This window comes from Chelonoidis abingdonii, chromosome 9 (genome assembly GCF_003597395.2).
Source record: "Chelonoidis abingdonii isolate Lonesome George chromosome 9, CheloAbing_2.0, whole genome shotgun sequence".
In the NCBI taxonomy this organism is placed as follows: Eukaryota; Metazoa; Chordata; order Testudines; family Testudinidae; genus Chelonoidis; species Chelonoidis abingdonii.
Genome location: NC_133777.1, coordinates 7519393 through 7547093, shown reverse-complemented (window position 1 = coordinate 7547093; position 27701 = coordinate 7519393). Strand labels below are relative to the sequence as shown.

The following is a 27701-nucleotide window of genomic DNA, read 5'->3' as shown; positions in this document are numbered from 1 at the left end:
GCTTTGTGTCTCGGTTTCCCTAGCTGTGAAATGGGGCTGACGATGCTGACCTGTGGTGCTGTGCTGAGGGAAGTAATTAGATAATGGGTTTGTGGGGGATGGACTCACCCATACTTTATGCCATCATAAACACTGGCAGGGGGACCCTGGGGTTAATATTCCCCTGGAACAGAGGTACTAGCAAGTGTTCACAGCTAGCTGTCACCTGGGCAGACTGATGGGGAGCAAGAGAGGCTGGAAGGGGTGTGAGCAGGGATCTTAAGGTATGCAGTGACTGAGGGCATCATCCAGCAGCTGCTGGTCTGGGTGTATGCAAGGGATGGGGGAGCTACTGAGCCCCGATATAAACTAAAGCAAACCTCCTTCCCTGTGGCAGGGACCACACCTGCCCCCCCAGGGCGTGAGCTCCCTGTTTACAAAGGGCTGTGGAATCAGATGTCCCTACAGAAAAGCTTGGTGTCCATGGGGGGCTCAGGGGTGTCTGAGTCTGACATCCCCAGATCAGAGCCCGCAGACCCAAAGGAGGAAACAACAGATGGCAGTGTCTCAGCAGCCCAGCACATTTGCTGCTTGGAAGCCTCTGATTCAGAGCCCAGTCACTGGCCTCTGCGATGTGCCGCTGTGTGTCACTGACACGAGGTGCCCGAGAGCGCAGACGGCCCCAGGGCCTGTTCCAGAACTGCCAAGAGGAGACGGGCAGATGCAGGTGAGGGGAGCTGGCTCAGTTCTGTGAAATGGCCCTTAGGGTAGGAGACGTGCTCCTGCAGCAGTAGGGTATCTGGACTGGGTGGGCCAGACCTGGCTGAGCCACCTGCTTCACGGCTGCAAGGGAGCAAGTAGTGCTCCAGAGTCAAATGAAGCCATTTTCCTTGTCCCTTAGGGAGCATGAGCAAACCATTTCTGCAGAAACCCCAGCTCTTGCTGCAGGTGTGTGGAGTGGGGAATGAGCCAGGGCTCCCCGGCACACTGCCAGGTGTGTGGGCAGGGAAATGAGCTGAATTCCCCCCATGTTGCCAGGCACGTGGGGGGGAATGAACCGGGCTCCCCTGCGTGGTGCCAGGTGCGTGGAATGGGAATGAGCTGGGCTCCCCTGCTCCTTGGTATCTGGGCTCTGGCTCCTGATGGGCTCACCCTGTGGAACATTCCTTATTTCCTGCACCCAGGTAGCAGCAGCAGAAACCTTTGCCTTTTCTCCTGACCTTGACTTTGGCTTATGGCTCCAGAGGTTGCAGCTCGGCGCACCCAACACTGGCCAACCTGCCCTGCCCGTCTGCTCACCCAGACAGAGATCTGCTCAAGGGCCAACATCCCCCATATTATCTATAATTACAGCTCAGACCATTAAGAGAATAAAAGGAGGAGGCTTGCGAAACCCTGTGACTTGGTAATAGCCTCGTCGAAATGCAAGGGCAGCATCTATGCACGGCACTGCTCAGACAGCTGATCGTCAGAACGCCTTTCAAGAGATGTGACCACACGCCTGTGAGTCAGGATGCCTGGGTTCTAGCCCAAGCTCTGGGGAGAAGTGGGGTGCACAGTGGTTGTACTTGTAGCAGTGTGAGTGGGTGTCAGGATTCCAGTTCACCCGCTGGCTGTGCCACTGACTTGCTGTGGGATCTTGGCAGAGGTGAAAATAAGCCGGTCCGGTCCAGTCCGGTGTACCAGCAAGAGCCACTACGCCGTGCTGGACTGCACCGGCTTCCGCGACAGGCAGCCCAGAGTCCCTTAAATCCCATCCGCGGTTCCGGCGGCCAGGCTGGGGCCAGATTTAAAGGGCTCTGGGCTGCCGCGGCTGGGCTCTGGGCTGCCGGCTGCAGTCAACCCAGAGCCCTTTAAATCCTGCTCGCGGCTCCGGCATCCGGGCTGGGGCCGGATTTAAAGGGCTCAGAGCTCCCCTGGCTGCAGGAAGCCCAAAGCCCTTTGAATCCCGCCTGCGGCTTTCGCAGCCGGAGCTGTGGTGGGAATTTAAAGGGTCAGGAGCTCTGCGGTGGCAGGAGCCCCGGGGGCTCCCAGCCACCTCTGCAGCTGGGAGCCCCGGGTTGATTTAAAGGCCTTGGGGCTCCCAGCCACAGCCAGTGCCCCAGGGCCTTTAAATCTTGAAGGCACTGCCTCTTCTGGTTGAGGCCACACCTCTTCTGGCTGAGGCCACGCCCCCCTCAGGACTCCAGCAGTACCGGTAAATCCTGTAAGTTACTTTCACCCCTGGATCTTGGGCAAGTCCCTTCACCTCTCCCTGTCTCAGTGTCCCCTGTAACATGGTGCAATGAGTGTAGTGGAGGCTGTGTTGATCCACAGGGCAGTCTCTCCCAGGGAGGAGGAGTTGGATATCCGCAGAGCCCCCCGGCTGCGGTAATGGCACCAGGGTGGCTCAGGTGCCTGTGTGAGAAGATTCCTTTCTGCTCCAGCATTCAGAGAGATACTCGTACCCTGCTGGGAGTCTTAGGCTTTGAGATCCTGGGATGAAAGCTATGGATGGAACCTGGGACGTCCCAACAGGCTGCTTCCCCTAATGCCCCACTCAGTGGATTTCCCAGGATGCTGTTCTTTATGGGTCTGTCTCTTGCATTCACCCCTCAGCTCCAGTGGGAGTCTGGCTCAGGTAAGACAGACTCAGGAGGGGCTGTAGCATATGCCCCTTTGCAGGCCTATTTTTCTTTCAATAAAGAGATTCGCTTTGAATCTACGAGCCTGATGTTGATTTTTCAAGTGGCAGCAGCACCTGTGAGGTGCTCAGACAGGCTTTTCTGGGGTAAAACTCCTCTCACGGGAAGAAACAGCCATCACAGCACTATTTATTTATTAGCAGGAGGACAATTTGGAGACGGATTGGCAAGTCTGGCAAGATCTGGGCCCTACATCAAACAGGACAGCAGGGCTGGATGACTGGAGGCCAAGTGAGAGGCGTGGGGTGGAGAGAAGCTGTGGCTGAGATCCTCCCAGGCACTTAGGGGCTACAGACCTTGGAGGATGTGGGCCTAGCTGTTCAGTTTGTTCTTTCCTCTAGCAGCTGCTGGGCAGGTGAGGTGGTCCCTTCCTAGGTGCTGCCCATTAGCTTGTGAGCTTTTGTTATGAATGAAACAAAACAGATCCAGGAGCCTGCGCCGCTTGGTTACTCCTGCTGTTTCTGATTCGTTTCCCTTTCTAACCTGACTCAACTTCTTTGCACTATTTTTAATTAAAGGAAACCAATTCTTTACCAGGCAGATTAAATCAATGAAGGAACACGCAGATTATCCTAATAGCAGGGCCCTATGAGATAGACAGATGGCTGCTGAGACATAAGGCGTGTTTCCTCTCTTTGGAGATGCAGCAGGACTCTCAACACCTGGGAAGAGTTTCTGTTCTCCGTTCAAGGCCGTAAATCCAATCTACAAGGTCAGAGGTCAAATCAAGCTTCACCAGTATTTTACAGGATCAACTGAATGGCTAGACTAAGCTTCTCTGAGCTGCCTAAGGGTTTTAAGTATCCAACTTGCTTTAAAAATAATGGCATCCAAATCCCCTAGTTCAGAAGGCGTTTGTGTGTGACTGTTCAAAGGAGCAAGGGATATTTCTGGGTCCTGTCATTTCCTATTGTGTTAGTGATGCCACAGTCATATTGGTGCCTCTAAAATTCTCCAAGTAAACAGCAATAGCCCAACGAAATGCCAACAATTCTATGTTGATTTTGTCCATTGCAGACAACAGGCTTGTGGATCCTGCACCATTCCCCCAGGGCGACAGTGGGCCAGTGAAGGCTGTCTCATCACCACAGTTCTGATTTCCAAGAAGGACCTTCTGGAGATGATACCATTGCTTCTTGTAGTGGGTGAGTGTTGACCGATACGCCAATCCCTAACCTGGATGAACTTGTCCATAGTTTAGTCAGTCAGATCCTGTGCCTTAGCCAGTCATTTAATGTGCCTTTCCCTTTTGCTGAACTAATCAGCCAATGATCATTCATTGATCTGGGCAGGGCTGGGGTGGGCACACCACAGAACTTGTGTGAACGAGAAGATGAATGTTTGGGCTTGGAAAAATCACCTCTTTAAAAGCATTATCCCATTGAGGGGGCACATGTCCCAGTTGCCTGGGCATCAGGACACCTGGGTTCTATTCATGGCTTTGCTACCAACCCTGTTGTGGGACCTTGGGCAAGTCCCTTCACCTTTCTGTTTAGACTGACAGCTCTTCAGGGTAGGGACTGTTTCTCCCACTGTGTTTGTATAGCGCCTAATACAATGGTGCCCTGATCTCAGGTTAGGCTTTTAACTGCTAATGTAATATAAATAAGACCCCTGTGGGCAGGGGGGACACTCAATAACCCAATCTTTATATTCATTATTACATGTAATGTAGATTTATGGTACCCCCTGTACATTATATTTACTCTGTAGATACAGTTGGTCCTTTCCACAGGGTAAAAATGTGCTGAACAAACAAAAAGATTTTCTCCCTCAAAGAGTTTATAGTCTAAGTCCAGAGGGATTATAATACAGCATGGAACAAACACAGGGTAGGTGTGGTCTTTAAAGCTGGAAAGTTTCTATGTTTTTCTGATCGTTTCCTTCTGGACTCTACAATACAGACCGTGGGCCATGGCACCTAAATATCTATTCTAATTCACAAGCCACAGGTGTGTGCACATTGGTGTTCTGCAAACAGTCAGAACGCTATCGAGTTGGTAGAAACACCCTCACCTTTGTAAAGAACAGAATTCAAGATCGTTTGTGCTTTGTTACACTGCTATTTAGTCTGAGGGAATGGTTGGGGTGCATGAACACTATATTAATGTTTAGTAATGCAAAGTACAAGATAACATCTTGCGGGCTGAATCTGTTACGTTCGCAAACATATTCCTAATAATTATACGTAGCTGTTACGTGGCATTTTTCCTCAGGAGTGTGCAAAACACTTCACAAAAGAAGGCAGGAGCATTATCGCCATTTTACGAATAGGCAAACTGAGGTGCAGAGAGAATGCCCCAGATCCTCAAAGATATCAGGACTCTTAACTTCCACGGATTTCAATGGTTTACTTGACAACGTGGGCCAAACTGACTTGCTCAAGGTCACCTAGCAAGCCCGTAACAGAACTGGGAACAGAACCAAGCTCTCCCGAGGGCCAGTCCAATACTCTATCCATGAGGCTACACTGCCTTCCTAAGTAGGTGATTTTGTTATTTTGTACTGTGGTTCCTGTCTGTATATCTGCAAACATTGTCTTTTGGCTCCAGTATAAATCTGGGGCAGGAACCTGTACATTTCATCTCTGTTTTTAAAAGCAGGGTCTTCTGTCTCTGTCAGGCATGCTGGAGGTTTCTCTGGCTCACGAGCAGCTCCTGGCTGTCAGACTCACAGAACAATTTTATTTCTACACTATCATTGCTTAACCCTGCATATTTTTTCTCTCTTACCAAAGCATGTTTTGACCTGTACTGTACGATGCCATCTTGTAACCGTTCTGCCGTGATCCAGTGGAGCTCATGTTGGACTCTGGAGTTTGTGAAGGGATGTACAAAACAAGAGCACAAGGCCCTTTCCTGTATTCATTGCGCAGCCTCATTATCTCCCTAAAACCAGGGCTGGATCTGGCTGTAATTTTCTATGATGAAACCTGGATCCACTTCCTATTTTTGAAGTACGGTAACTATTAAAAATGTCTCCCATCTGTGATGTTATAGGGTGGACAATAAAAACAGTCCAAACAGTACTAAATGATGGTACTTGAAATCCAAATACCACATTTCGTTCCTAAGTGCTTTGCAAACAATAGGCCTGACCCTGCAACCCCCAGCCTTTCCTCCAGTGATTATTCTCATTGAACGGAACAAGAATGAGTGGTGTAGGATCGGGCCCCAAAGACCACTGACATGCAGCCACCTCTGGGGTGGAGGGCAGAACAGCAGCTAAGTAACAAGTTTCATAAAACTCAGTATGTGGGGAGGAGGGGTCATTTTGGCCAAGGACCGTGCAGCAAACCCATCGTCATTATATAATGATTCCTTGCAGCTGCTGCAGTTTTTGAGGTGAGGGTTTAGGCAGGCTGCAGCCAGGAACTAATGGTCATTATCCCGCCATCCCATTAGGATGGGGACCAGGGGAGCTGTAACCGGCTGCAACGTCAACCTTTGCAAATAACTAATAATCATCATAATAAATCCCGCCTCTCTGCGAACGCACTTTTGCAAGGTGAGCGGCCTGCACCGGGGGGAGGTGAGAAACACAACCCGGAGCATGGACCCACTGCAAACCAATCGCCACCCAGCCAGCTCAGGCGAAACCCTCCAGCTCCTTCCGGGAAGGGGATGTGCCTACATGGAAACAGTTGCAATCAGACCCGCTAGAAAATGCAACTAGAGGCATCTTCCCCCAGCAGAGTCCCGCAGCGCCAGCTGTCAGGGCTCCCTGTTGGCTGCACGCGTCCACCAAACCTGGGCGCCCTGCTCCCCACCCCTTTCCGATCCCCCATAAGTGCCCGCCCATTTTTTACCTGCTTCTGATTGGCCAGAGGTTTCTTTTGTTAGCAGCTAAGAGAGCCTGCTATTGGCTAGGGAGCAACGTCCATCAGACGCTGGAGCAGCCCCCTCCCCTTTCCTCTCTTCCCAGCCCCCTCTCTTGGCCCGGACCCTGGGAGCGCGAGAGGGTTTGGGGTGGGTTTTTTTTGTTTTTTTTTTTTTGCAACCATTTGCCTCTTGCACTGGGCGTAGGGAAGTGGCAGTGGGTTCGTGCATGGGGGGCCCGGCTGCCTGGCCCCCCAGTGAATGCAGTAAACAATAATCATCCTTACAGAGGGGGAGAGAGAGGCGTTTCCCTCGGAGCATGCATCCATGGGCGGACTGAGGCCGGGAGGCGGCGGCGAGGTCGGTGTTGCAAGAAGACCCCTTGGCAGCAGATGGGATTTGTGCCTTATTTGAGGATCTCCTGGGCAGTCCCTCTCCCCAGTTGTGCCGCTGTCGGGGGGAGAAGGAGGAGGAGGAGGTGGGGAGGAAGCTGCCTTGATTATTTTTGCTGCTGCTTTGCTTTCCCGGATTCCCACACACCGAGGCGGTTTTTAAATCTGGATGATTATGCATGGAAAATCGCCCCCTCCCTGTAAGGAACCAACGCGTGCGGACAGCCAGCTCCCCCTGAGCCTGCCTGCAATTGTGCCTTAACTTGTGCGTGTGTGTAGGGAGGGGAGCGGAGCTGTTTTCCTTGCGTTTGACCCCCCCCCCCTTTGGAGGGGAATCAGTGATCATCTGTGATTTCCACCTCCAGCAAGTCAATCCTGCCCCGACGGCTGGATTGCCTCTTCTTGCATGGGGAGAAGCAGCGAGCTGGCGGAGAACTCTCGGGCTTGGTTTTTATGATTATTTGGGGGGGCCCGTTGCTTTGAGCCCCAGTCCGGCTCGCGTGTGTGCCTTCTACGCTGCCCCTCCCCCGCTCCCTGCCTTTGGAAATTGGGATGCTATCAACTGAGTTTCAGGCGACGCTGACACTTCGCTCCGCCGGCTCGTGATCCTGGAAGTGGGTTGAGAATATTGCTGCACAACTCACCTTGACGGAATTGTCAATTCCACCCCCAGTCAAAGAACAGAAGCCTGGGATCTAGTTTTGTTTCGTTGCTAAACAAAAGTGGGGACAGCTGCCTGGTATTGCAGGGCCACAAAACCATGTCTGCTAAAGATAATCCCTGCAGGAAATTTCAAGCCAACATTTTTAATAAAAGCAAATGTCAAAATTGCTTTAAACCTCGGGAATCCCATTTGCTCAATGATGAAGATTTAAACCAGGTGAGTCTCCTTCCGGTTTTATCCCCCCGCCCCTCTAAATTCACCTTGGGGTTTCAAGTGAACTGTTTTCATAACTGTACTTGGGTCAACAATGTATCTGAACTGGGCCAATCCGGCTTTCACGTGGACTTAATCGGTGTCGCTTTAAATGAGAGGAAATGGACTTCTTAAAAATAGTCCCCCGTTTTCATGGATACGTTAGGGCCCGTTACACACGCGAGTATTTGATTAATGCTTGTTTTAAACCGCTCCCGTTTTATAAAAACTCGAGTGGGGAATATTGGAAGGCGAGAACGTGGGACGGTGTGTGTGGTGGGGGAGGAGGATTTGAAGTTTTAAAAGGAAGCGTTGAGACCGCGGGGAACATAATTTGTATTGCAAAACCTTTCTGGTAAAGTAGGGCATGGCTTTCTCTTTGCATAGCTACAGGGGTTCCCTGGAGGGAAGGAATCTTACCGTGTAAAATACAGAGATTTCAAAGCAGCTTTTCTTAAGTAAACCCTTTGCAAACTGCTTGCCGGGGGTCCCTACTGCACTCCTGCCTGCTCGGGAAGTTTTCCATTTAAGTGTTCTAGGAGGTGGCTTTCCTTGCATGCCTTTCACCCGCATATTCCCGCACGATCGCTTGGAGTTCGTAGAAACCCGTCTTAAAAAAAAAACGCATCCAGAGCAGTTGATCAGCCCTGAATGGGGTGTGTGTTTTCGCGGGGCTGGGGGGTGGGGAGGAATAGGAGCGGTGATCATCTAGCAACATTCTCTCATTTCCCCCCTCCCACTGCACTCGTTCTGACATCTAGGCTCGCAATCCTATTATGGAAACGAGATCAGACATATTGCTGGCCGAGATAATAAAATCTGAAGGCCAATATGGAAAAAATGCAACTAGGAAAACGCGCGCGCCCGTGGGTGTGGGTGTATGTGTGTGATTGATAGACAGGGCTCGGACAAAGGGAAACATCTTAAAGTTTGCCCCCCTCCCCAAAGCCCTTCTCTGTTTCCACAGCTGAGCAATGTGATTCGTGGGGCTTTGGACTCAGAAATGCCGGAGGGCTTTGTTACTTTCGAGAAAACTGCGTGGGGGTGTGTGTGTTTGGGGTCCAGCCAGGCCACTAGCTACGTGGAGAGCTTGACTTGAACCCGCCTCAGAAACGCCCTCCTGTGTTTTGTTGCAATTCTTCTCTTCCACTCCCTCATTGAAATGGGTGAATTTCAATGTCAGTTTCACCGCTGCTGGGTGGAAGGTTGGCCCTGCGCCCTGGGTTTGACTTGAATGGGGGTGTCCCGACTTTTGTATTCGGGGTGGGGTGTGGGATTTGCGGGCTCCTTCTGGAAAAGTGGGTACAGTACGGATTGCCTAAGTACCCACAGGGGGTTTGGGAGTGGAGGGGATGAGCCCCTCCCCTTCGGAAGTAAGTTAGTTTATAGACTGTATGGCTATGAAATCTCATTCTCAGCAAGGGAGAAGTAATTCCACCTTAAAGATAAGGGAAGGGAGTGTGTGTGTATGAGATACACCCTTCTGTAAAGTATTTTTCTTAATGATGGCCTCAGTTTCTGTGATCTTACATCTTCCCTCCCCCCACCCCAAACTGAAGAATCCCATTCAATGGATACATTAGCACAGACAGCTTGGTGTAGGGAAGGAAGGGTTGTTGTAAGGAAGCTCTGTGCCCATGTATTCTCGCCATATGTTAGCTAGTAGTTAATGTTAGAGAAACTCTTCTGACCAGGAGGCTTTGCTCTTGAAAAAGCAGCTAGGGGTGTGTGTATTGGGAACACCAATATGTAAACATGAATAAATTTTCACCTGGTATATATCATAGAATATTAGGGTTGGAAGGGACCTCAGGAGGTCATCTAGTCCAACCCCCTGCTCAAAGCAGGACCAATCCCCAGAGAAATTTTTGCCCCAGATCTCTAAATGGCCCCCTCAAGGATTGAACTCATAACCCTGGGTTTAGCAGGCCAGTGCTCAAACCACTGAGCATCTGTGGGTGTTTTTTCCCAGCACTGTTGAATGGTTGTTTGGGGCATCCCTGAATCCCAAACATACGTTTGAATAAGACTTAATCATGCTTGTGGTTCTGTTGCCTTAGCAGATTCCATTTACATTGCAGAATGGAACGCATGCTTTCCCCATATTGTATGGGGACAAAGCTATTGCCATCATGCTGATGGGCCTAGAGATAGCCGGGCTAGAAAAGTCCTTTTGAGTCATCCAGTCTGACCTTTTGCTGCGTGGCTTGAGGGGAAGATGAGGATACTTGGCACTGAAACATTCACGTTTCTTTCTGATTTTATATAAAATTGTACGCGCTGGACTGTATCCATCTCCACCCTCTGTATGTCATGTGTCATCTGAGCTTGTAAGTTCTTTGGGACAGGGCCTGTCTCTTCCTATGTTTTGGGGCAGGACTTGGCACAATGTGGCCCATATAGTTAAATCAAACACACATCCAAACTAACACACTCATAATCGTACGTAGCACTTCCAGGTTCAAAGCCTGGTGCAAACGCTAAACCGTTAATCCTCAGAGTACTACGCTCAGGTTCACGAGTTGTTTTTCTGTGTGACTCTGTGTTAGTTGAGAGTGAGGTGTTACAATTGACAGTGGCTTTACTTCTTGTGCTCACTGGATGCACAGGAGCTCTGTACAACCTCTCCTAGACCTGCTTGTGTATCTGTGTTGAGGTATGCAATGGACGACTCCTTGTTCATTTGCAGTCATTGCGGGTGGGGTGGCTTTCCTATCTTGAGGGCTCTTTTAGATACTAGTGCAGCAAAGCACTTAAGCAGGTGCCTAACTTTTAAGCCTGTGAGCAGCTGGGCCGACTTCATTGGCTGCTCCCTCCTCCAATAAAACCTGGTAGTTTGAGTCTGTAAAGTGTCAAAGCTCCCACATCAGGTCATGTCAAAGGGCTTAGATACAACTGTTCCCCCACTTTCCCTGCCACATGTGGTGTAGTTAGGGGGAAGCAAGAGGCGGGTGGATTTAGCAACATCACTGTTTGGGCTGTAATCTCTCTAGATATTGATTATTCCTTTTGCGTCGTCATGCGTCCATGGTGTGTCTCAGAATGGAGGAAAGTCGAGTTCTGCTTCTTCCCCTCGTGTGCTGTTAACTGTGCTAGTGAGTAGTTGCCCCTGACAGGTGTCACATGGCAACTGCTGTCTGTCCAGAACAGAGCATCTCCAGTATTTTAGGATGAGAAGAAGTCCACAGCGGCCTGGCCCACAAAGCTACTTAAATAGCCAACATTGTGCCAGCTTCCTTTGCAGTTGGCAGTAGCTGCCCCATTCTAGGCAGCAGAGAGGCCAAGGGTTGAATAGGTTGAGAAGTCCCTCACTCTGGGTGCAAAGGTCTTTTCAGGACAGGATGTTGCTAGTGTTCTGTGTTTATATAGAGGACATCAGCTTTTCAGAGCTGCCATTCTTTCTGCCATGTGCAGTTAAAACCATCCTTATTGCTTAAAATATTAATGGGATGGTGTCAGGACAGATTTACCCTTAAGATCAGGTTTTGTAGAAATAAGCTTCTTAAAACCCTAGGCCAGGAAAGATAAATGTTCCCATGATGATTAAATTAATTCTAATAACTCTTTGCGAGGAGAAAACATTCCTCTGCGCTAGTAGAAATCCAGATTTTGCAGCATGGCATGAGAAATGATCCTTTTACTGGCCCATCACATAGCCCTTAGTTGCATGAAGAGATCTGTTGCAGTCTAGACTGGGCTGTATCTTAAGTGCATATCAGTTTTGTCCCTAGGAAACCTGCTCCTGAAAATGGAATTAACTAGAAACTGACTCTAAGCGCAAGTGAAACTGACTCACATACAAGCTGGGAGAAGCGCAAAATGTAAATACACAGTATTAAAATAAGAGTAGAAAATTAAGTCTGATCTCGGTGGGGGAGAGGAATTATTCTCTCGGTGTTAAGTAACACAGCTAAGGAATTTTTGAAGACCTATATATTTTAATCTAGCATTGTCTCTTTAAGATCATGGCATTGATTGCTAAGAATACCCCATTTAAAAATAAGTCCTTCCCAGCCACTTTCCTGCCTCCTCAGTGACTTCCCATCCTGCTTATGAAGAATAGTTTTATTTTAATCTCCGTGTTCCTCTGGGCAGTGTTGCCTTGATCTTTAATGTTTTGGATGGTGTGTGGTTTGCCATCTGTGTGCTCCTCCTCCCATTTGCTCTGCACAAACAGCCTTTGCTCAGATGATTTCTGGAGTGTTGGGAAGGGGGGGCAAATCTCATTCCCGCACCATCTTTCATTGTGCTTTTGCCCAGGTGGATTCTATCTGTTAACCCTGTGAGTCCTTAGGCCGTTTGGTAACTTTCTTACCTCCCTCACACTTGCAAAGAAGAATGTTCAGCGTGGGTGGGTACCTTAATCTTTTGGCTTTAATAATCATAAAAAATGACATCAGTAAATGGTTGTGGTCTGGCATGTTTATAAGAGTAGCTGGTGCTGGGGCAGGAGAATGGAGGAACTGAGACTTGAGGTAGTGCTGGTGACTTTGGGCGTACAGGGGGCGGGGAGATACAGGGGAAATTCAGGATGGGATTTGGCTTAACTTTGCTCCCATTGACGTCACTAGGAATTTTACCACTAGTTTCAGCAGAAGCAGAATCAGGCCATTACTGAGCATGACTGACAAGTGTAGGGATCTTTTCCTATTTGAAGACCTTTTCACACTATAAAGGGCGCAGTTTTGCTTTAGTGAAAGCGCAGCTTAAGGAACTTGTCATGGATCTCCGAGGAGAGTTAAGTGCTGAGCTCCACTCAGAGTAAAAACACGTGCAGTCTAGTGGTGGAAAATGGCCCTCAAGAAGAACAGGTGAACAAACCCCATGTGGAGATCTGCATGCACTGGGCATTGCAGTAATGTACAACATCAGGAGGTCTAACTCAGATGAGACCCTAGACTTGTTGCTCTGTGCTAGCTTGGCCAATCTCCCTCGAAGAGACAAAAAACTCTGGTCTAACAGTCACTCATGCAGGAAGCTGTTTTCACTGCTGGGCTCTGGGTAGTTTTCCCCTGGCCACCAGCAGCTGTTTGGAGGGAATCCTCCCAAGTCCTGGCCATGATTGCCATGCAGGACACAGACTAGTGGAGAAATGAGACTGTGCACAAAAGTAATGAGAACAGAAAGGAGCGCCTTCCATGCTGTTTATACTGCACTGATATAACCATCTGGCACTGGATCAAGGCAGCCTTCTTGCTCGCTGGATGCTAGGTAGCGTGTTGTGTCCTCCTTCCTTTACCCCGTGTTTCCAGGTGCTGGATCCCAGAGGAGCAGTGAGGCTGACTGATAGGTGCACTATTGTCTCGTTTTCTCTGTTTCCCTTTGTTTTCTTCTTGGGAAGCGCTGATCTTTCCTGAAAAGCTGTAGCCCTGGAAAACAGCCGCTGCTCACCCGCTCGCATTCCTAACTCCCTGACTAGCTGCATCATGCTGCAAAAATCCAGCTGTAATTGACTAATTATTAGGATCAAACAGGGGAAGAGTCTCTGAAAATGTCAAACCCGCCTCCGTCAGCTGCTGCAGTGGGAAGGGACTGAGGTCTGTAGGATTCTGTTTTGGGGGGCTAAAGGGAGGGGTACAATGGAGTTAGCTTTGCCTGGTTTGGGGCAGGGGGAGAGGAGTTTAGGGGAAAAGACATCATTTCTTTCGTTTTAACTTTTTAAAGATTGTTTCCTTCTACCCTCCTTGCCCCACAGACAAAAAGCAAAGTGTCCCAGAAATGCACAATCCACCTCAACACGCCAAACAAAATCATACACGATCATAAGTGAGTTGCCTAGCAAGGAAGGACAGAGGGCTCTGTGGGCATTGCTGGGAGTGTGGGGAAGGTCTGTTGCAGAAATACAAATGACTGGATGGCCCTTGGCAGAGTCAAAGTTAGGAATAAAATGCTTTGTTGTTTTCAGTCTGCATTTCTCCTGCTGTTGTGTCCAGGGACGAGGTCAGGATTCATTCTTCAGTTGTTCTTCTGCCTGAAGCATGTCCTACTATCTTGTCCTGCTTGAGTTCGCTGGAGAGTGAAATTCTCTTTGCAACCTATGACCAAACGTAGTATGGGCTGCAGCCCTGCACGCTTCCCCTGCATCCTGCAGTGTTTCACCCTCTTAGCTGCAACAGAAAGGTTGGCTTGATTAATCTGTCCCAGGTCTGTCCTGTGACACTGCTTGGATGCAGAACTGTCAATTTGCATACACAGTTGCCAGACGTACGTGTACAAAGTAGCTGAATGGTTTCTTCATGTGAACCCCTGTTTTTGGGAAATCAGCCTCCTCGCATTCACAAACCAGTTAGCTACCTTCACTGGAGCCGTGCATGCCTGTTCTTGCAGGTAGCTGTTGTCTGACCTCCGGAGAGGTGATTCTCCCCTCTCAGCAGGGCCCTGGTGAGATCTGTGGACTTTCAAAGGAGTTTGTGGACACTCCATCCCTTGGAACATTTGGAACGAGATTGGCCAGAGTCCTGCAGTGTGTTATAGGGCAAGCCTGGGCTTGGTGTGGACTAGACAGTCTAACAAACCTTTTCTGTCCAGTTCCTCTGGAACGACAGGCCGCATGCACTGAGGGAGATGAGTAGAAGGGGCTGTTAAAGACTGCTGGTGCCCTCTCCTCTATCACTATTGTCAACCAGGTAGAACAAGCCTCATTGCTGCTGGGTGGGGTGCAGGGGGAGTGGTTCATTCCCAAAGGCTTGTGAAGCTGGATATAGGCTGGAATCAGGGGCAGCTGCCCGGTGGTGGAGTGTTGGGGCTGTGTCAGGGAAGCTTTGGGTTGAGGACAGATTTAATTTAGCTCCTTCTTGCTCCTGGGGGCTCTGAACCCCTACTGTCTCCCTGGGTGATTGCACAGAAATAAACCAGTTTTGGAGAGGCAGCACTTTTTTGTTCAGGGTTTGTGGTAGCGGTGGGTCAGTGCCACCGATAGCACCTCTCTGCTGTGGGTATGAGAACTTTGTGTCACCTCTCAGTCCTGACCTGCAGCCGAGGAGCTACCTGCCATTCCTGTCTTGGGAGCCCCACATGCCTTGTTCAGAGCCTCCCGCTACTGGTCTGTTGCATACCCTGTTGGTCTGCTTTTGGTCTCTCCTGTGGTGATGGCGGCTTGTGCTGTGGGGTGGCATTTGCTGCTGAGTTGAGATACACCAAACTCGCAGTGTGGGCTCCATGTGAATCCCGGTCTCTGCAGGAAGGCAAAGCTGGAGTGTGGGCAAGAGGCGGGCAGCCGCCATGGCGAGTGACTTCGAATGGGGGGAAGAAGGTACAAGCTAATTGATGCCAGGAAGGGGCTGGTACATAACTTTGCTTTGGGCTGTTCCTGGCCTTGGAAGATTTGCTCTCTGATGTCTAAGCAGCAGGATGGAAACCCTGGTCCCGTTCCACTCTGCAGAACAGATACTGTGGGGGAGAGGTGGAGTCCATGTGTCACCCTGAACGGGGAGCCTGTGTACTGAAACGATCCCTAAGGAGCCCACCTCCAGGAGGTGACCCGCTGCCTGGCCGCCTCAAAGGATCCCCAGGTGGTTTCTCGTACAATCTTGTTCAGCCCTCCCCCACTGACAAGTCCCTTGTGAGGGTGACTTATACCAGCATTCGGTGCATGTGCACATAGGAGTGTGTGTACGTAGGCAGCACAGAACATGCAGCGATAATACTTGGCAAGCCAAGGATGGGAAGGACCAAATACCAGATAAAGGGGGTCACTATAGTTACCTGCATTTGATGGTTAGGTCTCTCGAGACCCAAGGAGCTGAAGTGGCTTGGGCTGGGGATAGAATCTCTGCCCCAGGGATCCCAGATTGTACTGGACACCGTGCAGCAGGAGCTGGAGAATTTCTCCTCCTCGAGACATGCGTCATGCTCTCTTACTGGATTCTGCAGGACCTTCCCGAGAGGGGCCGTAAGCCAGCGGAGACGTCAGAGTGGCTGATTCAGGACCCTTGTTTCTCATAGGAGGATGTATGACATGAAGAACATTAAGTAACAATCAGCATGTTCTTGTTAAGAGTTTGCAGAGGACTTGCTGTGCATGGAAAGCCTGGGAGTGAAGAACAGCATGTCCCCGCTCTCTTGTCCCTCCGTGTGAGGGTTGGCCCAGTCCTGGCTGTCCAGCATCGCACCCGGTATCTATTGGGCGCATGTGCATCCAAGAGCTGAAAATGTTGGCTCAGATTTGCCTAGTTTTGCAGTCACAACCACAGAGTTCCGTGTGGCTTTCATGAGAGCCTGCACCCAAACCACCCGGGAGATGGGGCGGTTTCAGATCTGCTTCTCTTGTGGTGGCTCGGGGCACCTGGAACCAAAAACTGCCCAAAGATTACAGTGTGGACGGTGGCTCGGGCCCTGACACCTGATGCCATTCCTGGCTCTGCCATGGCCTAATCAGGTGACTGTGGGTAACCGCTTTGGCTCTGTGTGCCTCAGTTACCCCATTTTAGCTGGAGAAATGGTTCTCACGGATCCATGCGGAAGTGCTGGAGACGTGAGTGAAGCATGCTAGGTTCCACTATCATTGTATTGTCTTAAAGGCCCCTGGGCCTTGATGATCCTGTCCTGTATATTGAGTCTATTCTGCAACCTGGTGAGTTATTTTTAGTTTTGGCTTCAATGACAAAGGGTCCGCCTGCCTGTAGGACCCCCTGTGCATGCTCAGACCTGAGAGGCAGATGCTGAGCCTTCCCCATACTTCTTTCTCTTCTCCCTTTTCTTTCAATTGCCAAGACCAACTTAGTGAAAAACTCCTGCCTCAGCCCGAGACAGGCTGATTACGTCTGCCGGCAGCCTAAACAGATGACCCCACCCCAGCGCACGCACAGAGCCAAGAATCTTTCCCAGTGACTAATTTGAACTTTCCCCCCATGTGTGCCGTGATGGGTCAGAAACGCAGCTCCCGGGGAGTTCTTCATTATTGTTTTTTGCAAACGTTTAATATCCCTCCCCCCACCCCCAATCCCTTTGGTGTCGCGGTCAGTGGGGTTTTCTGTGGCGGGTCTGTTTGGGTAGGTGGCAAACCTGGTTTGGAAATAAGGTTTAGTCAAAAGATCCCAGCTCATCTGGAGTCCCAGAGTTTTCTGTTCCAGGCCTGGGAGAGGCCATGTAGATAGGCCCTGTTGTCAGATGTATTCCCCAGGGGTAGGTCTGACAGCCCTAGGGGAGAGTTCCGCCCCACAGCACCAGGATGAGAATACTTTGGTTAGAAGGGTTCGCTATAGCATATCCTAGCATACAGCACAGGACAATCTGTACGTCACAGAGCCCAAATTCACTGTAATCAGGCACAGAGTAAGTGTTCAGCTGGTGCCGCTGGAAGTTACCTCGGTGTGGTGCATTTCCCGGGGGCGGTTCGACTCGCACTCTTGCGGCGATTCCTAGGTGTGGTGAGTGGACAAAGGGGATGCCCCCGTGGTGGGTGCAGGTGGTCTGAAATCAGGCTGTTCAGCTCGTGTGTGTCTTGATGGCAACTGTTCTTACCCCAGCTGACAAGTTCTGTTTGCTCTTAATTGGATCTTCTATTAACATGCCGTTAGACGACTCTGCAGTCATCCCTGGAGCATGGATGACCAGATTGGCCCATGTGCACCCCCTGCTCCTGGCCTGTCCTCCCCCCCGGACTCTAGGGAAAACTAGAGAGCTCTGGTGAATTTTGGCGACCTTTTACCTCAAAGTCACTGGTTCAGATCCAGCACAGGTCTGTCATTCCTGGGAGTTACCAAATGACTTCCTGCTGTGGGTGGCCTGGAGTGTGTAATGAGGGGGGTGGGTCTTGGTCCATTTCCTAACGGACTGGCGGCTGCAGCCCAAACACCACTGACATCCTTAGGAGTCTGAGCAGAGAGGCCAAGCACGGCCATGGACACCAAGTTCCCCTCTCGGACCGGCGGGAGGCTGGTCCATATCGGGGCTGATACCTGGAGGTAGAGCTGTCTAGGGGATGCTTATGCTGGAGTCAGGCTGGTACAGCAGCACTGTCCATCCAGTGCCTCTGGCCAGCCCGGTATCCAAAGCAACACCTTTTCAAAGCCAGTATCTGGTAGCCTCTGACCCTCAGACTTCCTGTGTGGTGGGTGAGGAGTCCCTAGAGTGCCAGCTCTGCTCCCCACCCCTCCATCCCAGCTGCATGGGAGCCCCAGGCCTCTGTTCTTAGGAGCTAGTGGGGGCTGGCTGGATTCTGTCCTGGGAGCTAGTGATTCCTGGGTAGTGTCAGCGTGGCGGCTTGACAGCCTTGTGTAAACTTCGCTGGGGCCATTTCCTCCTTCCTTCCAACCTCTTCCCCACCCCACCCCTTGCTGACTGGCCCAGTTGGCTGGGCTGGAGGCAGCATGTTCCTCTGATGCAATCCAGATCTGAACAGCCAAGAAAACAAAACCCAGGAGCAGAACTAACAGGCTCAGCTTGGGAGCTGGGGTCTCTGATGCTGAATTACAGGGGAAAGGGAAGCAACTTGCAAACCCCAGTACGGGGAAGTAAATGCTCTAGTTGAAGCACAGCTATTGACCTGAAGCAGAAGTGAACACAGGGATCCTGCCTGTGTTGTGCAGGTCAAACTAGATGATCACGGTTGTCCCTTCTGACCTTAAACTCTATGAAATCATAGTGCAGGTATCTGATCGGGAAGCACTGCAAAAACAGCCCCAGCTGAGGCTTACTGATTTAAGAGCTGTCTTGGGGAAGCGGCGGGGAGCAATGAGGATCTTTCTGTGAAATAAGTTCTTTTCTAAATCTGGGATGAGCCCAGATTGGCTGAGGGAGATGCCCCTGTCTAACCGTGTACCATTGAGCCCATGGCAGAGGGCTGTTTTCCCTGCCTTTTGTCCATTGGGGTTGGCCTGAATTTTCAACACCCAATGTTTGGAAAGTTCAGCTCCCAAGCTGAACACTGGGGCTCAGGCCTAGTTCTCATTTGGCCTGGGTTTTGCCTCCCTGGCTTGTTGTGTTCTGGCCCAACTGATTGCCATTAGCAGATGGTTGTAGTTTGAATTAATATTTTAATCCACTTGCCTGAAAGGAGCATGTCCTGCATCACCTTTTATTGAGGCTCTTGTCCAGTCACTGAAGCTAAGCCGGGTCAGGCTGAGTCAGCGTCTGGATGGGAGACCTCTGGGGAATACCAATGGGTTGCAGGAAGTGAAGTTATTCTTCCTTCTGAGTCAGTCTGCACCAGTGTTCTAGCATATTGTTTTGAGGGTGCTAGGCTGCCGGAGACAGCTTTCAAATGGATGTAAAACCAAAGCCCCATTTGCTTGTGACCACTTTTTTTTTTTTTTTTTTTTTTTTTTTTTTGATGGGGTGTGTTTGGAACCAGTTGAAAAGTAATGAAGGTAATAACATTTTTCTGACAAAGGGCTTGGCTACACTCGGAACTTCAAAGCGCTGCCGCGGGAGTGCTTTGAAGTGTGAGTGTGGTCGCTAGTGCTGCACATACTCCACCTCCTCATGGGGATTAGCTTGCAGCGCTTGGAGCCGCGCTCCCAGTGCTGCAGCGCTGTTTACACTGGCGCTTTACAGCGCTGTATCTTGCAGCGCTCAGGGGGATGTTTTTTTCACACCCCTGAGTGAGAAAGCTGCAGCGCTGTAAAGCGCCAGTGGTGCCAAGGCCTTAGTTCATCGCACAGTTTCCATTCGATACAGCGTTCTTCACTTCCTGCCCTGTAGTGGGCACTGTTCCACCCCAGAGATGGCTGCTTGTAGATTTCAACCTCCCTGACCCGAATGTTGTATGGTTTGTTTAACGTTTGTAAAGTGCTTTGAGATTCTTGGGTGAAAGGTGCTAGAAGACTGCTAAATGCTATTTATAGTCCCACCCTAAAGTGAAAGCTGCAAAGGACAACTCAAGGGACCACCAAAAATAGTTCCCTAAGATAAGCTGGCCTTTGCCTGGCCAAACAAACCTATCCTGGGAACCTCAGCGTTGCTGTCAAGTGGCCTTTAACACAAGGGGTGTATAAATCCCATTACAGAGCAAGGGTATTGTCAAGCTGCTGTTTGGCACTTGTGGGTTTCTTGTTAATCCCCAAGTGTGAACTGTGTTCAGAGAAAACAAACTACCTGCATAAAGTCTGTGCTGGTCTCTGCTTCCTTCCAGTGTGTTTTCTATCCCTTCCAGAAACCCTTCTCCTGTATAGGAGAGTCAGTTGTCGTCATTTTTAAAGCTTGTTGCAGTGAAGGGATTAAAATGTCAGAGCTGGTTTTAACTCTGAGGCCTTGTTTACACACAAACTTGTGCCTGCCTAGTTAAACTAGTTCAGATCTCTGTGTGGCCATTTATTTGCTTTTAAGAGTGGCTTGGTTTTAAATATAGACCTAAGGGCTTGCAATCACCCAGAGTTCTTGTAATTCCTGCTCCTCAGTTTGGTTTAAGTCTGTGTGGGGACACCGATTTCAGGGTTTGAACGCCTTTTGATTCAGTTTAGCTAATAAGGAATTGATTTAAAATTATACTGAAATAGGGCACTCAGAAACCACAACCAGTGTTCCAGCTCACAGATTTCACAGGCATGAATTATAGCTGACGCAGTCATTATGCTTCCACTTACTGTATAGACAAGGCTTAACTGATTTAAGCTAAATCAACATAAGCTTGGTTTAAACAGATCTTGGCTTCCACACAGCATCTTGTGCCAATTTAACTAAACCAGTTTAAAATGACGCCGTAGGTTAAACCAGCACAAGTCCCTCTGTGAGCCCTCCGAGAGATTCCGCCATGAAACCTTGCTTTATGGCCGAGGGTGACGGGCGTTTGAAACATCTTCCAGTTGGAACAAGAGGGCCCTTGTATGGGGGAGGCAGTTTTTGTTTTATAGGGTGTTCCATGTTGGCTAATTAAAATTTCTCCCTGCAATTGCAGTTAAATGTGGTATTCTTCACTCCCTGTCCTAAACTGTTGTGTTGTGATTACTCCTGGAGGAATTCTGTGCCCGAAAGTTAAAAATTCTGCACACAATATTTTAAAATACTGCAAATTTTATTTGTCAGAATAACACTACATAATCATGCCAATTTCAATTATTTTGGTAATTTATTTCAAAATACCTGTCAGCAACAATACAGACACATACAAAAATTCCCCCAGGAGTGGAGAGTTAAAGAAACCCCTATGACAACGCAGTTCCTGTTTCTCTCTCCCCCTTCCCCCCAGAGCCCTGCTGGGGGGCCAGACACTCTTACCCCTTTCCCCTAGGGTCTTCCTTGTCCAGATACCTGCTCCACCTCTGCCTCTCCAGAACCCAGCTGTAAGGTTGCCAACTTTCTAATCGCACAAAACTGAACACCCTTGGCCCCTTTTCCGAGGCCCGTCTCCACTCACTCCACCCCCCCGCTTGCTTTCCCCCACTCTCACTGGGTTGGGTGTGGGAGGGGGTGAGAGCTCTGACCAGGGCTGTGAGGTCTGGGATGGGGCCAGAAATTAGAGTTTCAGGGTGCCGGAGCAGGCTCCGGGCTGGGGCAGGGGGTTGGGGTGCAGGAGGGGGAGTGGGATGCAGGCTCTGGGAGAGGTCTCGGGTGGGGGTGCAGGAGGGGGTTCTGACCTGAGGCAGGGCATTGGAGTGTGTGAGGGTGTTTTGGGGTGCAGGCTCCAGCCGAGCAGTGGCTAATGCAGGCAGCTCTTGGTTAGCAGTGCAGCAGGGTAAGGTAGGCTCCCTGGCTATGTGCGGCTCCTGGAACCTGCCGGTTTGTCCAGTGTCCCAGCCATGTCCCCCCAGCCCAGACCCCTCCCCAGAGCCCAGGGATCCAGAGGGAGAAATAACCCTGTGCTCGGTCCCAGGCTTGCACAGAGATTCCTGCATTCTGCCCTCTCCTTCTCTCGGGGCGTATGGGGAACGGCAACTGCCAGGAACCCTCTAGCTCTCCCCCCTCCCTGGGCATTGTCCCCCTAGTGGCGGCCAGCGGCACTGCATCCCATTTCTGTTGGGAGTGGGGAGAAGAAATTCTGCACAAAAAACATTGATTTCTGCAAAATTATGCATTGCACAGTGGTGCAGAATTCCCCCAGGGGTAAGTGTGATCTACTAAGCAACTGCGGCGTTCCATCTCAGTGGTGACTGCATTTCAGTGGTGGGCAGAGAGCACCTTCCCAGGAGAGTTGAACTTTGGAGCCTACAGATTCACTCAGTCCTACTTCTTGTTCAGCCAGTCACTCAGACAAACGAGTTGGTTTACCTTTGCAGGAGATAATGCTGCCCACTTCTTGTTTACAATGTCACCTGAAAGCGAGAACAGGAGTTCACATGGCACTGTTGTAGCTGGTGTAGCAAGATATTTACGTGCCAGATGCACTAAAGATTCATATGTCCCTTCATGCTTCAACCACCATTCCAGAGGACATGTGCCCATGCTAATGATCCAAAGCAGTGTGGACTGACGCACGTTCATTTTCATCATCTGAGTCAGATGCCACCAGCAGAAGGTTGATTTTCTTTTTTGGTGGTTCAGGTTCTGTAGGTGTCACATTGGAATGTTGCTCTTTTAAGACTTTTGAAAGCATGTTCCACACCTTGTGACTCTCAAATTTTGGATGGCACTTCAGATTCTTAAACCTTGGGTCAAGTGCTGTAGCTATCTTTTAGAAACCTCACATTGGTACTTTCTTTGCATTTTGTCAAATCTGCAGTGAAAATGTTGTTCTTAAAATGAACAACATGTGCTGGGTCATCATCCCAGACTGCTATAACATGAAATATATGCAGAATGCAGGTAAAACAGAGCAGGAAACATACAATTCTCTCCCCAAGCAGTTCAGTCATACATTTAATTAACACATTATTCCTTTAACGAGCGTCATCAGCATGGAAGCATGTTTTCTGGAATGGTGGTTGAAACATGAAGGGGCATACAAATGTTTAGCATATCTGGTAGTAAATAACTTGCAATGCCAGCTACAAAATTGCCATGTGAATGCCTGTTCTCACTTTCTGGAAACATTGTAAATAAGAAGAGGGCACCATTATCTCCTGTAATTGTAAACAAACTTGTTTGTTTTTAGCAATTGGCTGAACAAGAAGTAGGACTGAGTGGACTTGTAGGCTCTAATGTTTTACTTGTTTTGTTTTTGAGTGCAGTTACCTAACCAAAAAAAAAAAAAATTTGGAAGTTGCACTTTCACGATAAAGAGATTGCACTACAGTACTTGTGATGAGGTGAATTGAAAAAGAAATAGTACTTTATCATTTTTACAGTGCAAATATTTGTAATCAAAATAATATAAAATGAGCACTGTACACTTTGTATTCTGTGTTGTAATTGAATTCGATATATTTGAAAATGTAGAAAAACCTCCACAAATATTTAGTAGATTTCAGTTGGTATTCTGTTGTTTAACAGTGCAATTAATCGTGATTAATTTTTTGGAGTTAATTGCGTGAGTTAACTGTGATTACTTGACAGGCCTATTGCAAATTCATTTAATTTCTGCCGGTGAAAGCCATGTGTTGGACTGCAAAGCATAATCAGCATGCAGAGCTGCTGGGCACTGTGAAATGTTCCTCTGGGTATTGAAGTGCCTTGGTAGGGTGCAAGGGGAATCGACATTGTCAGTGTCTCTGGTAGCGTCTGGCAGATGAACACTACTGTAGCTTTTTCAGAGCAGAAAGGCTGAGATCTCCCTAGAGCTAAGCTCCCCATTCTACAATGCAGATCCAAGTGTCCTTTCTTCCAAGCGGACTGCTGCTAATTTGCCTAGCTGATTGCTTTCAGTCATCCCCTCTGCTGCTACCCAAAGGCATTTGTATTTGGCTTCTTCACCTACCTGCTCCCAATCCCGGTTCTTCCTAATGGGTTCTGTGGTTCGATCTAATGCAGTCCAGTTGCCACATAAGTGGATGTGATGCCCTGAACTCACCATCAGGACATCCCTGGGGAATGCCTGGCAAGGGAGAGAAATGGGCTAGGACCGCAAGTGGTGGTTTTGCTAAGTAAGCCATTCGCCTGCCAGCCTTTGTTCTTCTCTTTGCTGTTGTGTTGGTTGAAGTGAAGAACCAGATCTAGGTGATTGCTATGCAACCAGGAGCTTCTGTCTGCACCAATGTGTCTGTCAAATGTCAGGCTGAGAGATTCCAGTGCCAGAGGGGACCATTGTGATCTGGTCCAGGGGTGGGCAAACTACGGCCTGCGGGCTGGATCCAGCCCCTCAGGGCTTTGGATTCGGCCTTCAGCGCCGCTGGGACCACGTCTCTGTGGCCCCTGGGCGGGGGTGGAGAGGGCTCCATGCATTGCCCTAGCCTCTAGGCACCGCCCCCTGCAGCTCCCATTGGCCGGGAACGGGGAACCATGGCCAATGGGAGCTTTAGGGGAGGTACCTGGAGGCGTGGCAAGGGCAGCGCATGCGGAGCTGCAGTGCAGTGCTGGAGTGGCGCAGGGCCGAGGACAGGGCAGACAGGCAGGAAGCCTGCCCTGGCCCTGGTGCGTGCCACTGCCACCCCAGAGCCTGAACCCCAACTCCCTGCCCTAAGCCCCCTGCCTGCACCTTGCACCCCTCCTGCACCCCAACTTCCTGCCCTGAGTCCCCTTGTACACCTTGCACTCCAGCCCCTTGCCCTGAGCCTCCTGCTGTACCCTGCCCCCTCCTGCACTCCAGCCCCTTGCCCTGAGCCTCCTGCTGTACCCTGCCCCCTCCTGCACTCCAGCCCCTTGCCCTGAGCCTCCTGCTGTACCCTGCCCCCTCCTGCACTCCAGCTCCTTGCCCTGAGCCTCCTGCTGTACCCTGCCCCCTCCTGTGCCCCAATCCCTTGCCCTAAGCCCCTTTCTGCACACCGCACCCCCTCCCCCACCTCAGCCCCTGGCCTTGCATACAATTTCCCCACCCAGATGTGACCCTTGGCCCAAAAAGTTTGCCCACCCCTGATCTAGTCTGACCTCCTTTACAGCACAGGCAAGAGAAGGTCCCCAATCTAATTCCTAGAGCAGAGCTTTTTTAGAAAAACATCCAATCTGGATTTAAACATTGTCAGTGATGGAGAATCCACCATGACCCTTGGTAAGTTGTTCCGATGGCTAACTATCCTCACCGTTAAAAACGTACAACTTGTTTCTGGCCTGAATTTGTCTAGCTTCAACTTTCAGTGATTGGATCGTGTTACAGGTGAGATGAGAATGAAGGCATGGCAGGTGGTTGGGGTAAAAAAAAAAAAATCACCGTCTTCAAATCACTTTTTTATGGAAGAAACAGGATGAGACTGTTGCAGGGATACAGTATGGAGGTGCTTACAAAATCCTGTACAAGTAGCTCAGCAGTGACTGCTCTCTGTATAGAGAAGGTATGAAAAGGGCTGGTGTCACACCTCCTAATGCGGTTGAATGGGCCGATGCTACAGCTGTTCTTCCGGGAGAAGAGAGTTGTTTGACATGGGTACAATTCTTGCCAAATATCCACATTCAACTGTGATAAAGAAGGAAAAATTTCCTTCTGTCTTGTTACTATCTATCCATCTATCTTGGGTGTGTCACGTGGCCCCGTTACTGCAGTGTCTGAGCACCTCACAACCTTCAGTGTATTTACTCACCCAGCACCGCTGTGAGTAGGCAGTGTTGATACCCCATTTCGCAGGTGGGCAACAGATGCACAGAATAAGTGACTTACTCGAGATCACATAGGAAATCTGTGGCAGAGCAAGGAATCAAACTTGGGTGTCTCAAGAACCACGCTAGTGTCTGACCACTGGATAATCTTTCCTCTCTGCTACTAATGAACACTTCAGATGGGTGGAGGATGGAATTTAAAACTCTAGCTTCCATTCTGCCACTTTATTCTTTCTGTCCAAACTGGGAGAAATTCAAAAAGTGAAATTGAGCAGCCCACTTTCCACATTTTGCCTGCAGTATTGAGCTGCTACAGCACAATGTTCGGGTTGCAGAGACTTTTCCCTATTGGTAACATGCTATGTGTGGTCACAGTTCTAGTCCGGAGGCAACAGGTGTAGAACAAATCAGAATCTCTGCCCCAAAGAGCTTGCAGGTGGAAGAGGGAAACAGAGGTGGGGATGGGGGGACATGCAGTTCATAGGCTGGCTGCAGCCTGGAATAAGAACAGGTGGATCATCAGGAGATCTCTGGGGGAGGCTGCCTGGCAGTTATTGCGAAGTGGAAGGAGTGGCAAGAAGGAGAGTTCCGAGAGTCGAGGGCGTGGGAGGAGATTAGGAAAGAAGTGTAGGCTGGGGGTGCGGCTGTGCAGAGTTCTGGAAGTGAGGGTGCACGTTTAGTAGTACCTGCTGTGGAAGGAGAGCGGGCGCTGCAGTGACAGGACCTAGGAAGCCAGGAGACATGATCGGAAGGAGAGGTGGTCTTGGTGCCAGAGCTTTGAAGGGGCTGCAGGAAGGGAGTGCAGGAGTCCAGGTATGGTCCAGGAGAGGGATGGGTTGTGAAGGAAGGAGTGCTGGAATTTGGTCAAAGCTTGGCTTGAGGTGGGGAATTCTAGCACTTCGGTCAAGGTTTCCAAAGCACTTTCCAGAGTTGGGTACATGTCCCACTTCATGAATAGGGAAAGTGACGCGCAGAGGAGAAACGATTTAGAAAAGGTCTCGTCCTGGGGGGAGAGTGTCGTCTTATTGGCACGGCACTAGTGCCCCATTGTGCCAGGTGCTGTACGAACAAATGCAGAAGAAAACGATGGTCCTTTTCCCTACTGCTGCAGTGCACTGCCTCTGTAAGGGGCAGGGATCCTTCTAAGCTAGAACCATAGGTAAAATCATCAGCTGTGACTGTAGGAAAGTGGGGAGGAAATTCAGGAGCTGTGTCTCGAACGTTTAAGGCTGCACCTCAGTAGCAGAGTTCGGGAAGGCAGCGGGATGCTGCAGAGGAATGTTTCAAATTCAGCCCTGAAACCAAACTGTGCACAGATTTTTTAATTTAACATTATATTTTGTTTTATTTAAAACAAACAAACAAAAAAACTCTTAAAGGGACTCTTAACCTCTTAAAGGGTTAATTTCAGACAGTCATGAGCTCTTGTTTTCCCTGTTACAAGCAACGCCTGATATTTAACGTGCCACTGAAGGAGATTAGAAAAGAGATTTTTCTTTTTCAGTTCATAAGCAATTAAGAGGCGTCTTCGTTTCGTTTCCAGTTTGCAAACTTTACGGACTTCATGCCTTTGGCAGCTTTAGGTGCACAGGCAATTTTTCCTGTCGTTTGTGTTTTTTTCCAGAGGGGAATTTTTTTTTTAAGTGTTGCAAAACCACAAAAACTGACAGGAATGGCCCATGGGAGTGTTAGTCCTGAAACAATTTAGTCTAGATTTCATGTTGATGTCACTTGAAAAGGGTTTGAACTGATTCTTAGATTTTTTTGGGGCCTAAGCTCCCTTCTGAAGGCCAGGAACTGTTAGTGCACGTCAGCAGGGTCCCCATGGACAATTAGTATGCGGCAGCAGGCTAATGCGGGGTAGATTTACACCCCACCTTGCTGCGAAGTCAATATTTGTGTAAACAAGACCATGTTTTCTATATGGTGACAATGCCCTGGCACGTTGCTCACCGTGGTTCTGATGTCTATCATCTTCATGTCCAGTAAGTCACTTGTGGTCTGGGAGTAGCATATTCAGGTGGTAGGAGGGAAAGTTTCGAAAGGATGATTTGGGGAGAATATGTTTTGCAGCCTGACCCTTCTGGCCATTCAGTAGTGGGGTGACTGGCCTTGTATACTGGGGTTGCCTGTGATATCAGAGGCCTGGACTCTGACCCAGGAGGGTCAGTCCTATGGCCTTAAAGGCAGTGGAACAAGGGCTTCCCTTTGGCAGTGTTTAGTTCCTCCATTAAAGAAGATGATTCTGGGAGGGGAGCTAAGATTTTCTTCTGCTGATTTCTGTGGTGATGCAGGTAGTTTTTCCAGTTATTCTTTCTCCTCCTTCTGCTGTTATCAGCTAAATGAGCCGCTTCCCAGTGTGAAGTGACTAGGAGTGGCCCTCTTCTGTGCCAGGTTGCTGGATGGTGGAACT

At 49.6% G+C, this 27701-nt stretch overlaps 1 protein-coding gene across 9 annotated transcripts in view; it reads left to right on the top strand.

The window, feature by feature from the left end:
- The first annotated feature begins 6598 nt into the window (after positions 1–6598).
- Positions 6599–27701, top strand: part of MPRIP (myosin phosphatase Rho interacting protein) — a 166923-nt gene continuing 145820 nt past the window's right edge. For all 9 annotated transcript variants that reach the window (XM_032762711.2, XM_032762708.2, XM_032762707.2 and 6 more), the window contains exon 1: positions 6599–7753. In XM_032762711.2, the coding sequence (XP_032618602.1) occupies positions 7634–7753 (120 nt within the window). In that variant the 5' untranslated portion in view covers positions 6599–7633. The remainder of the gene's footprint in view (positions 7754–27701) is intronic.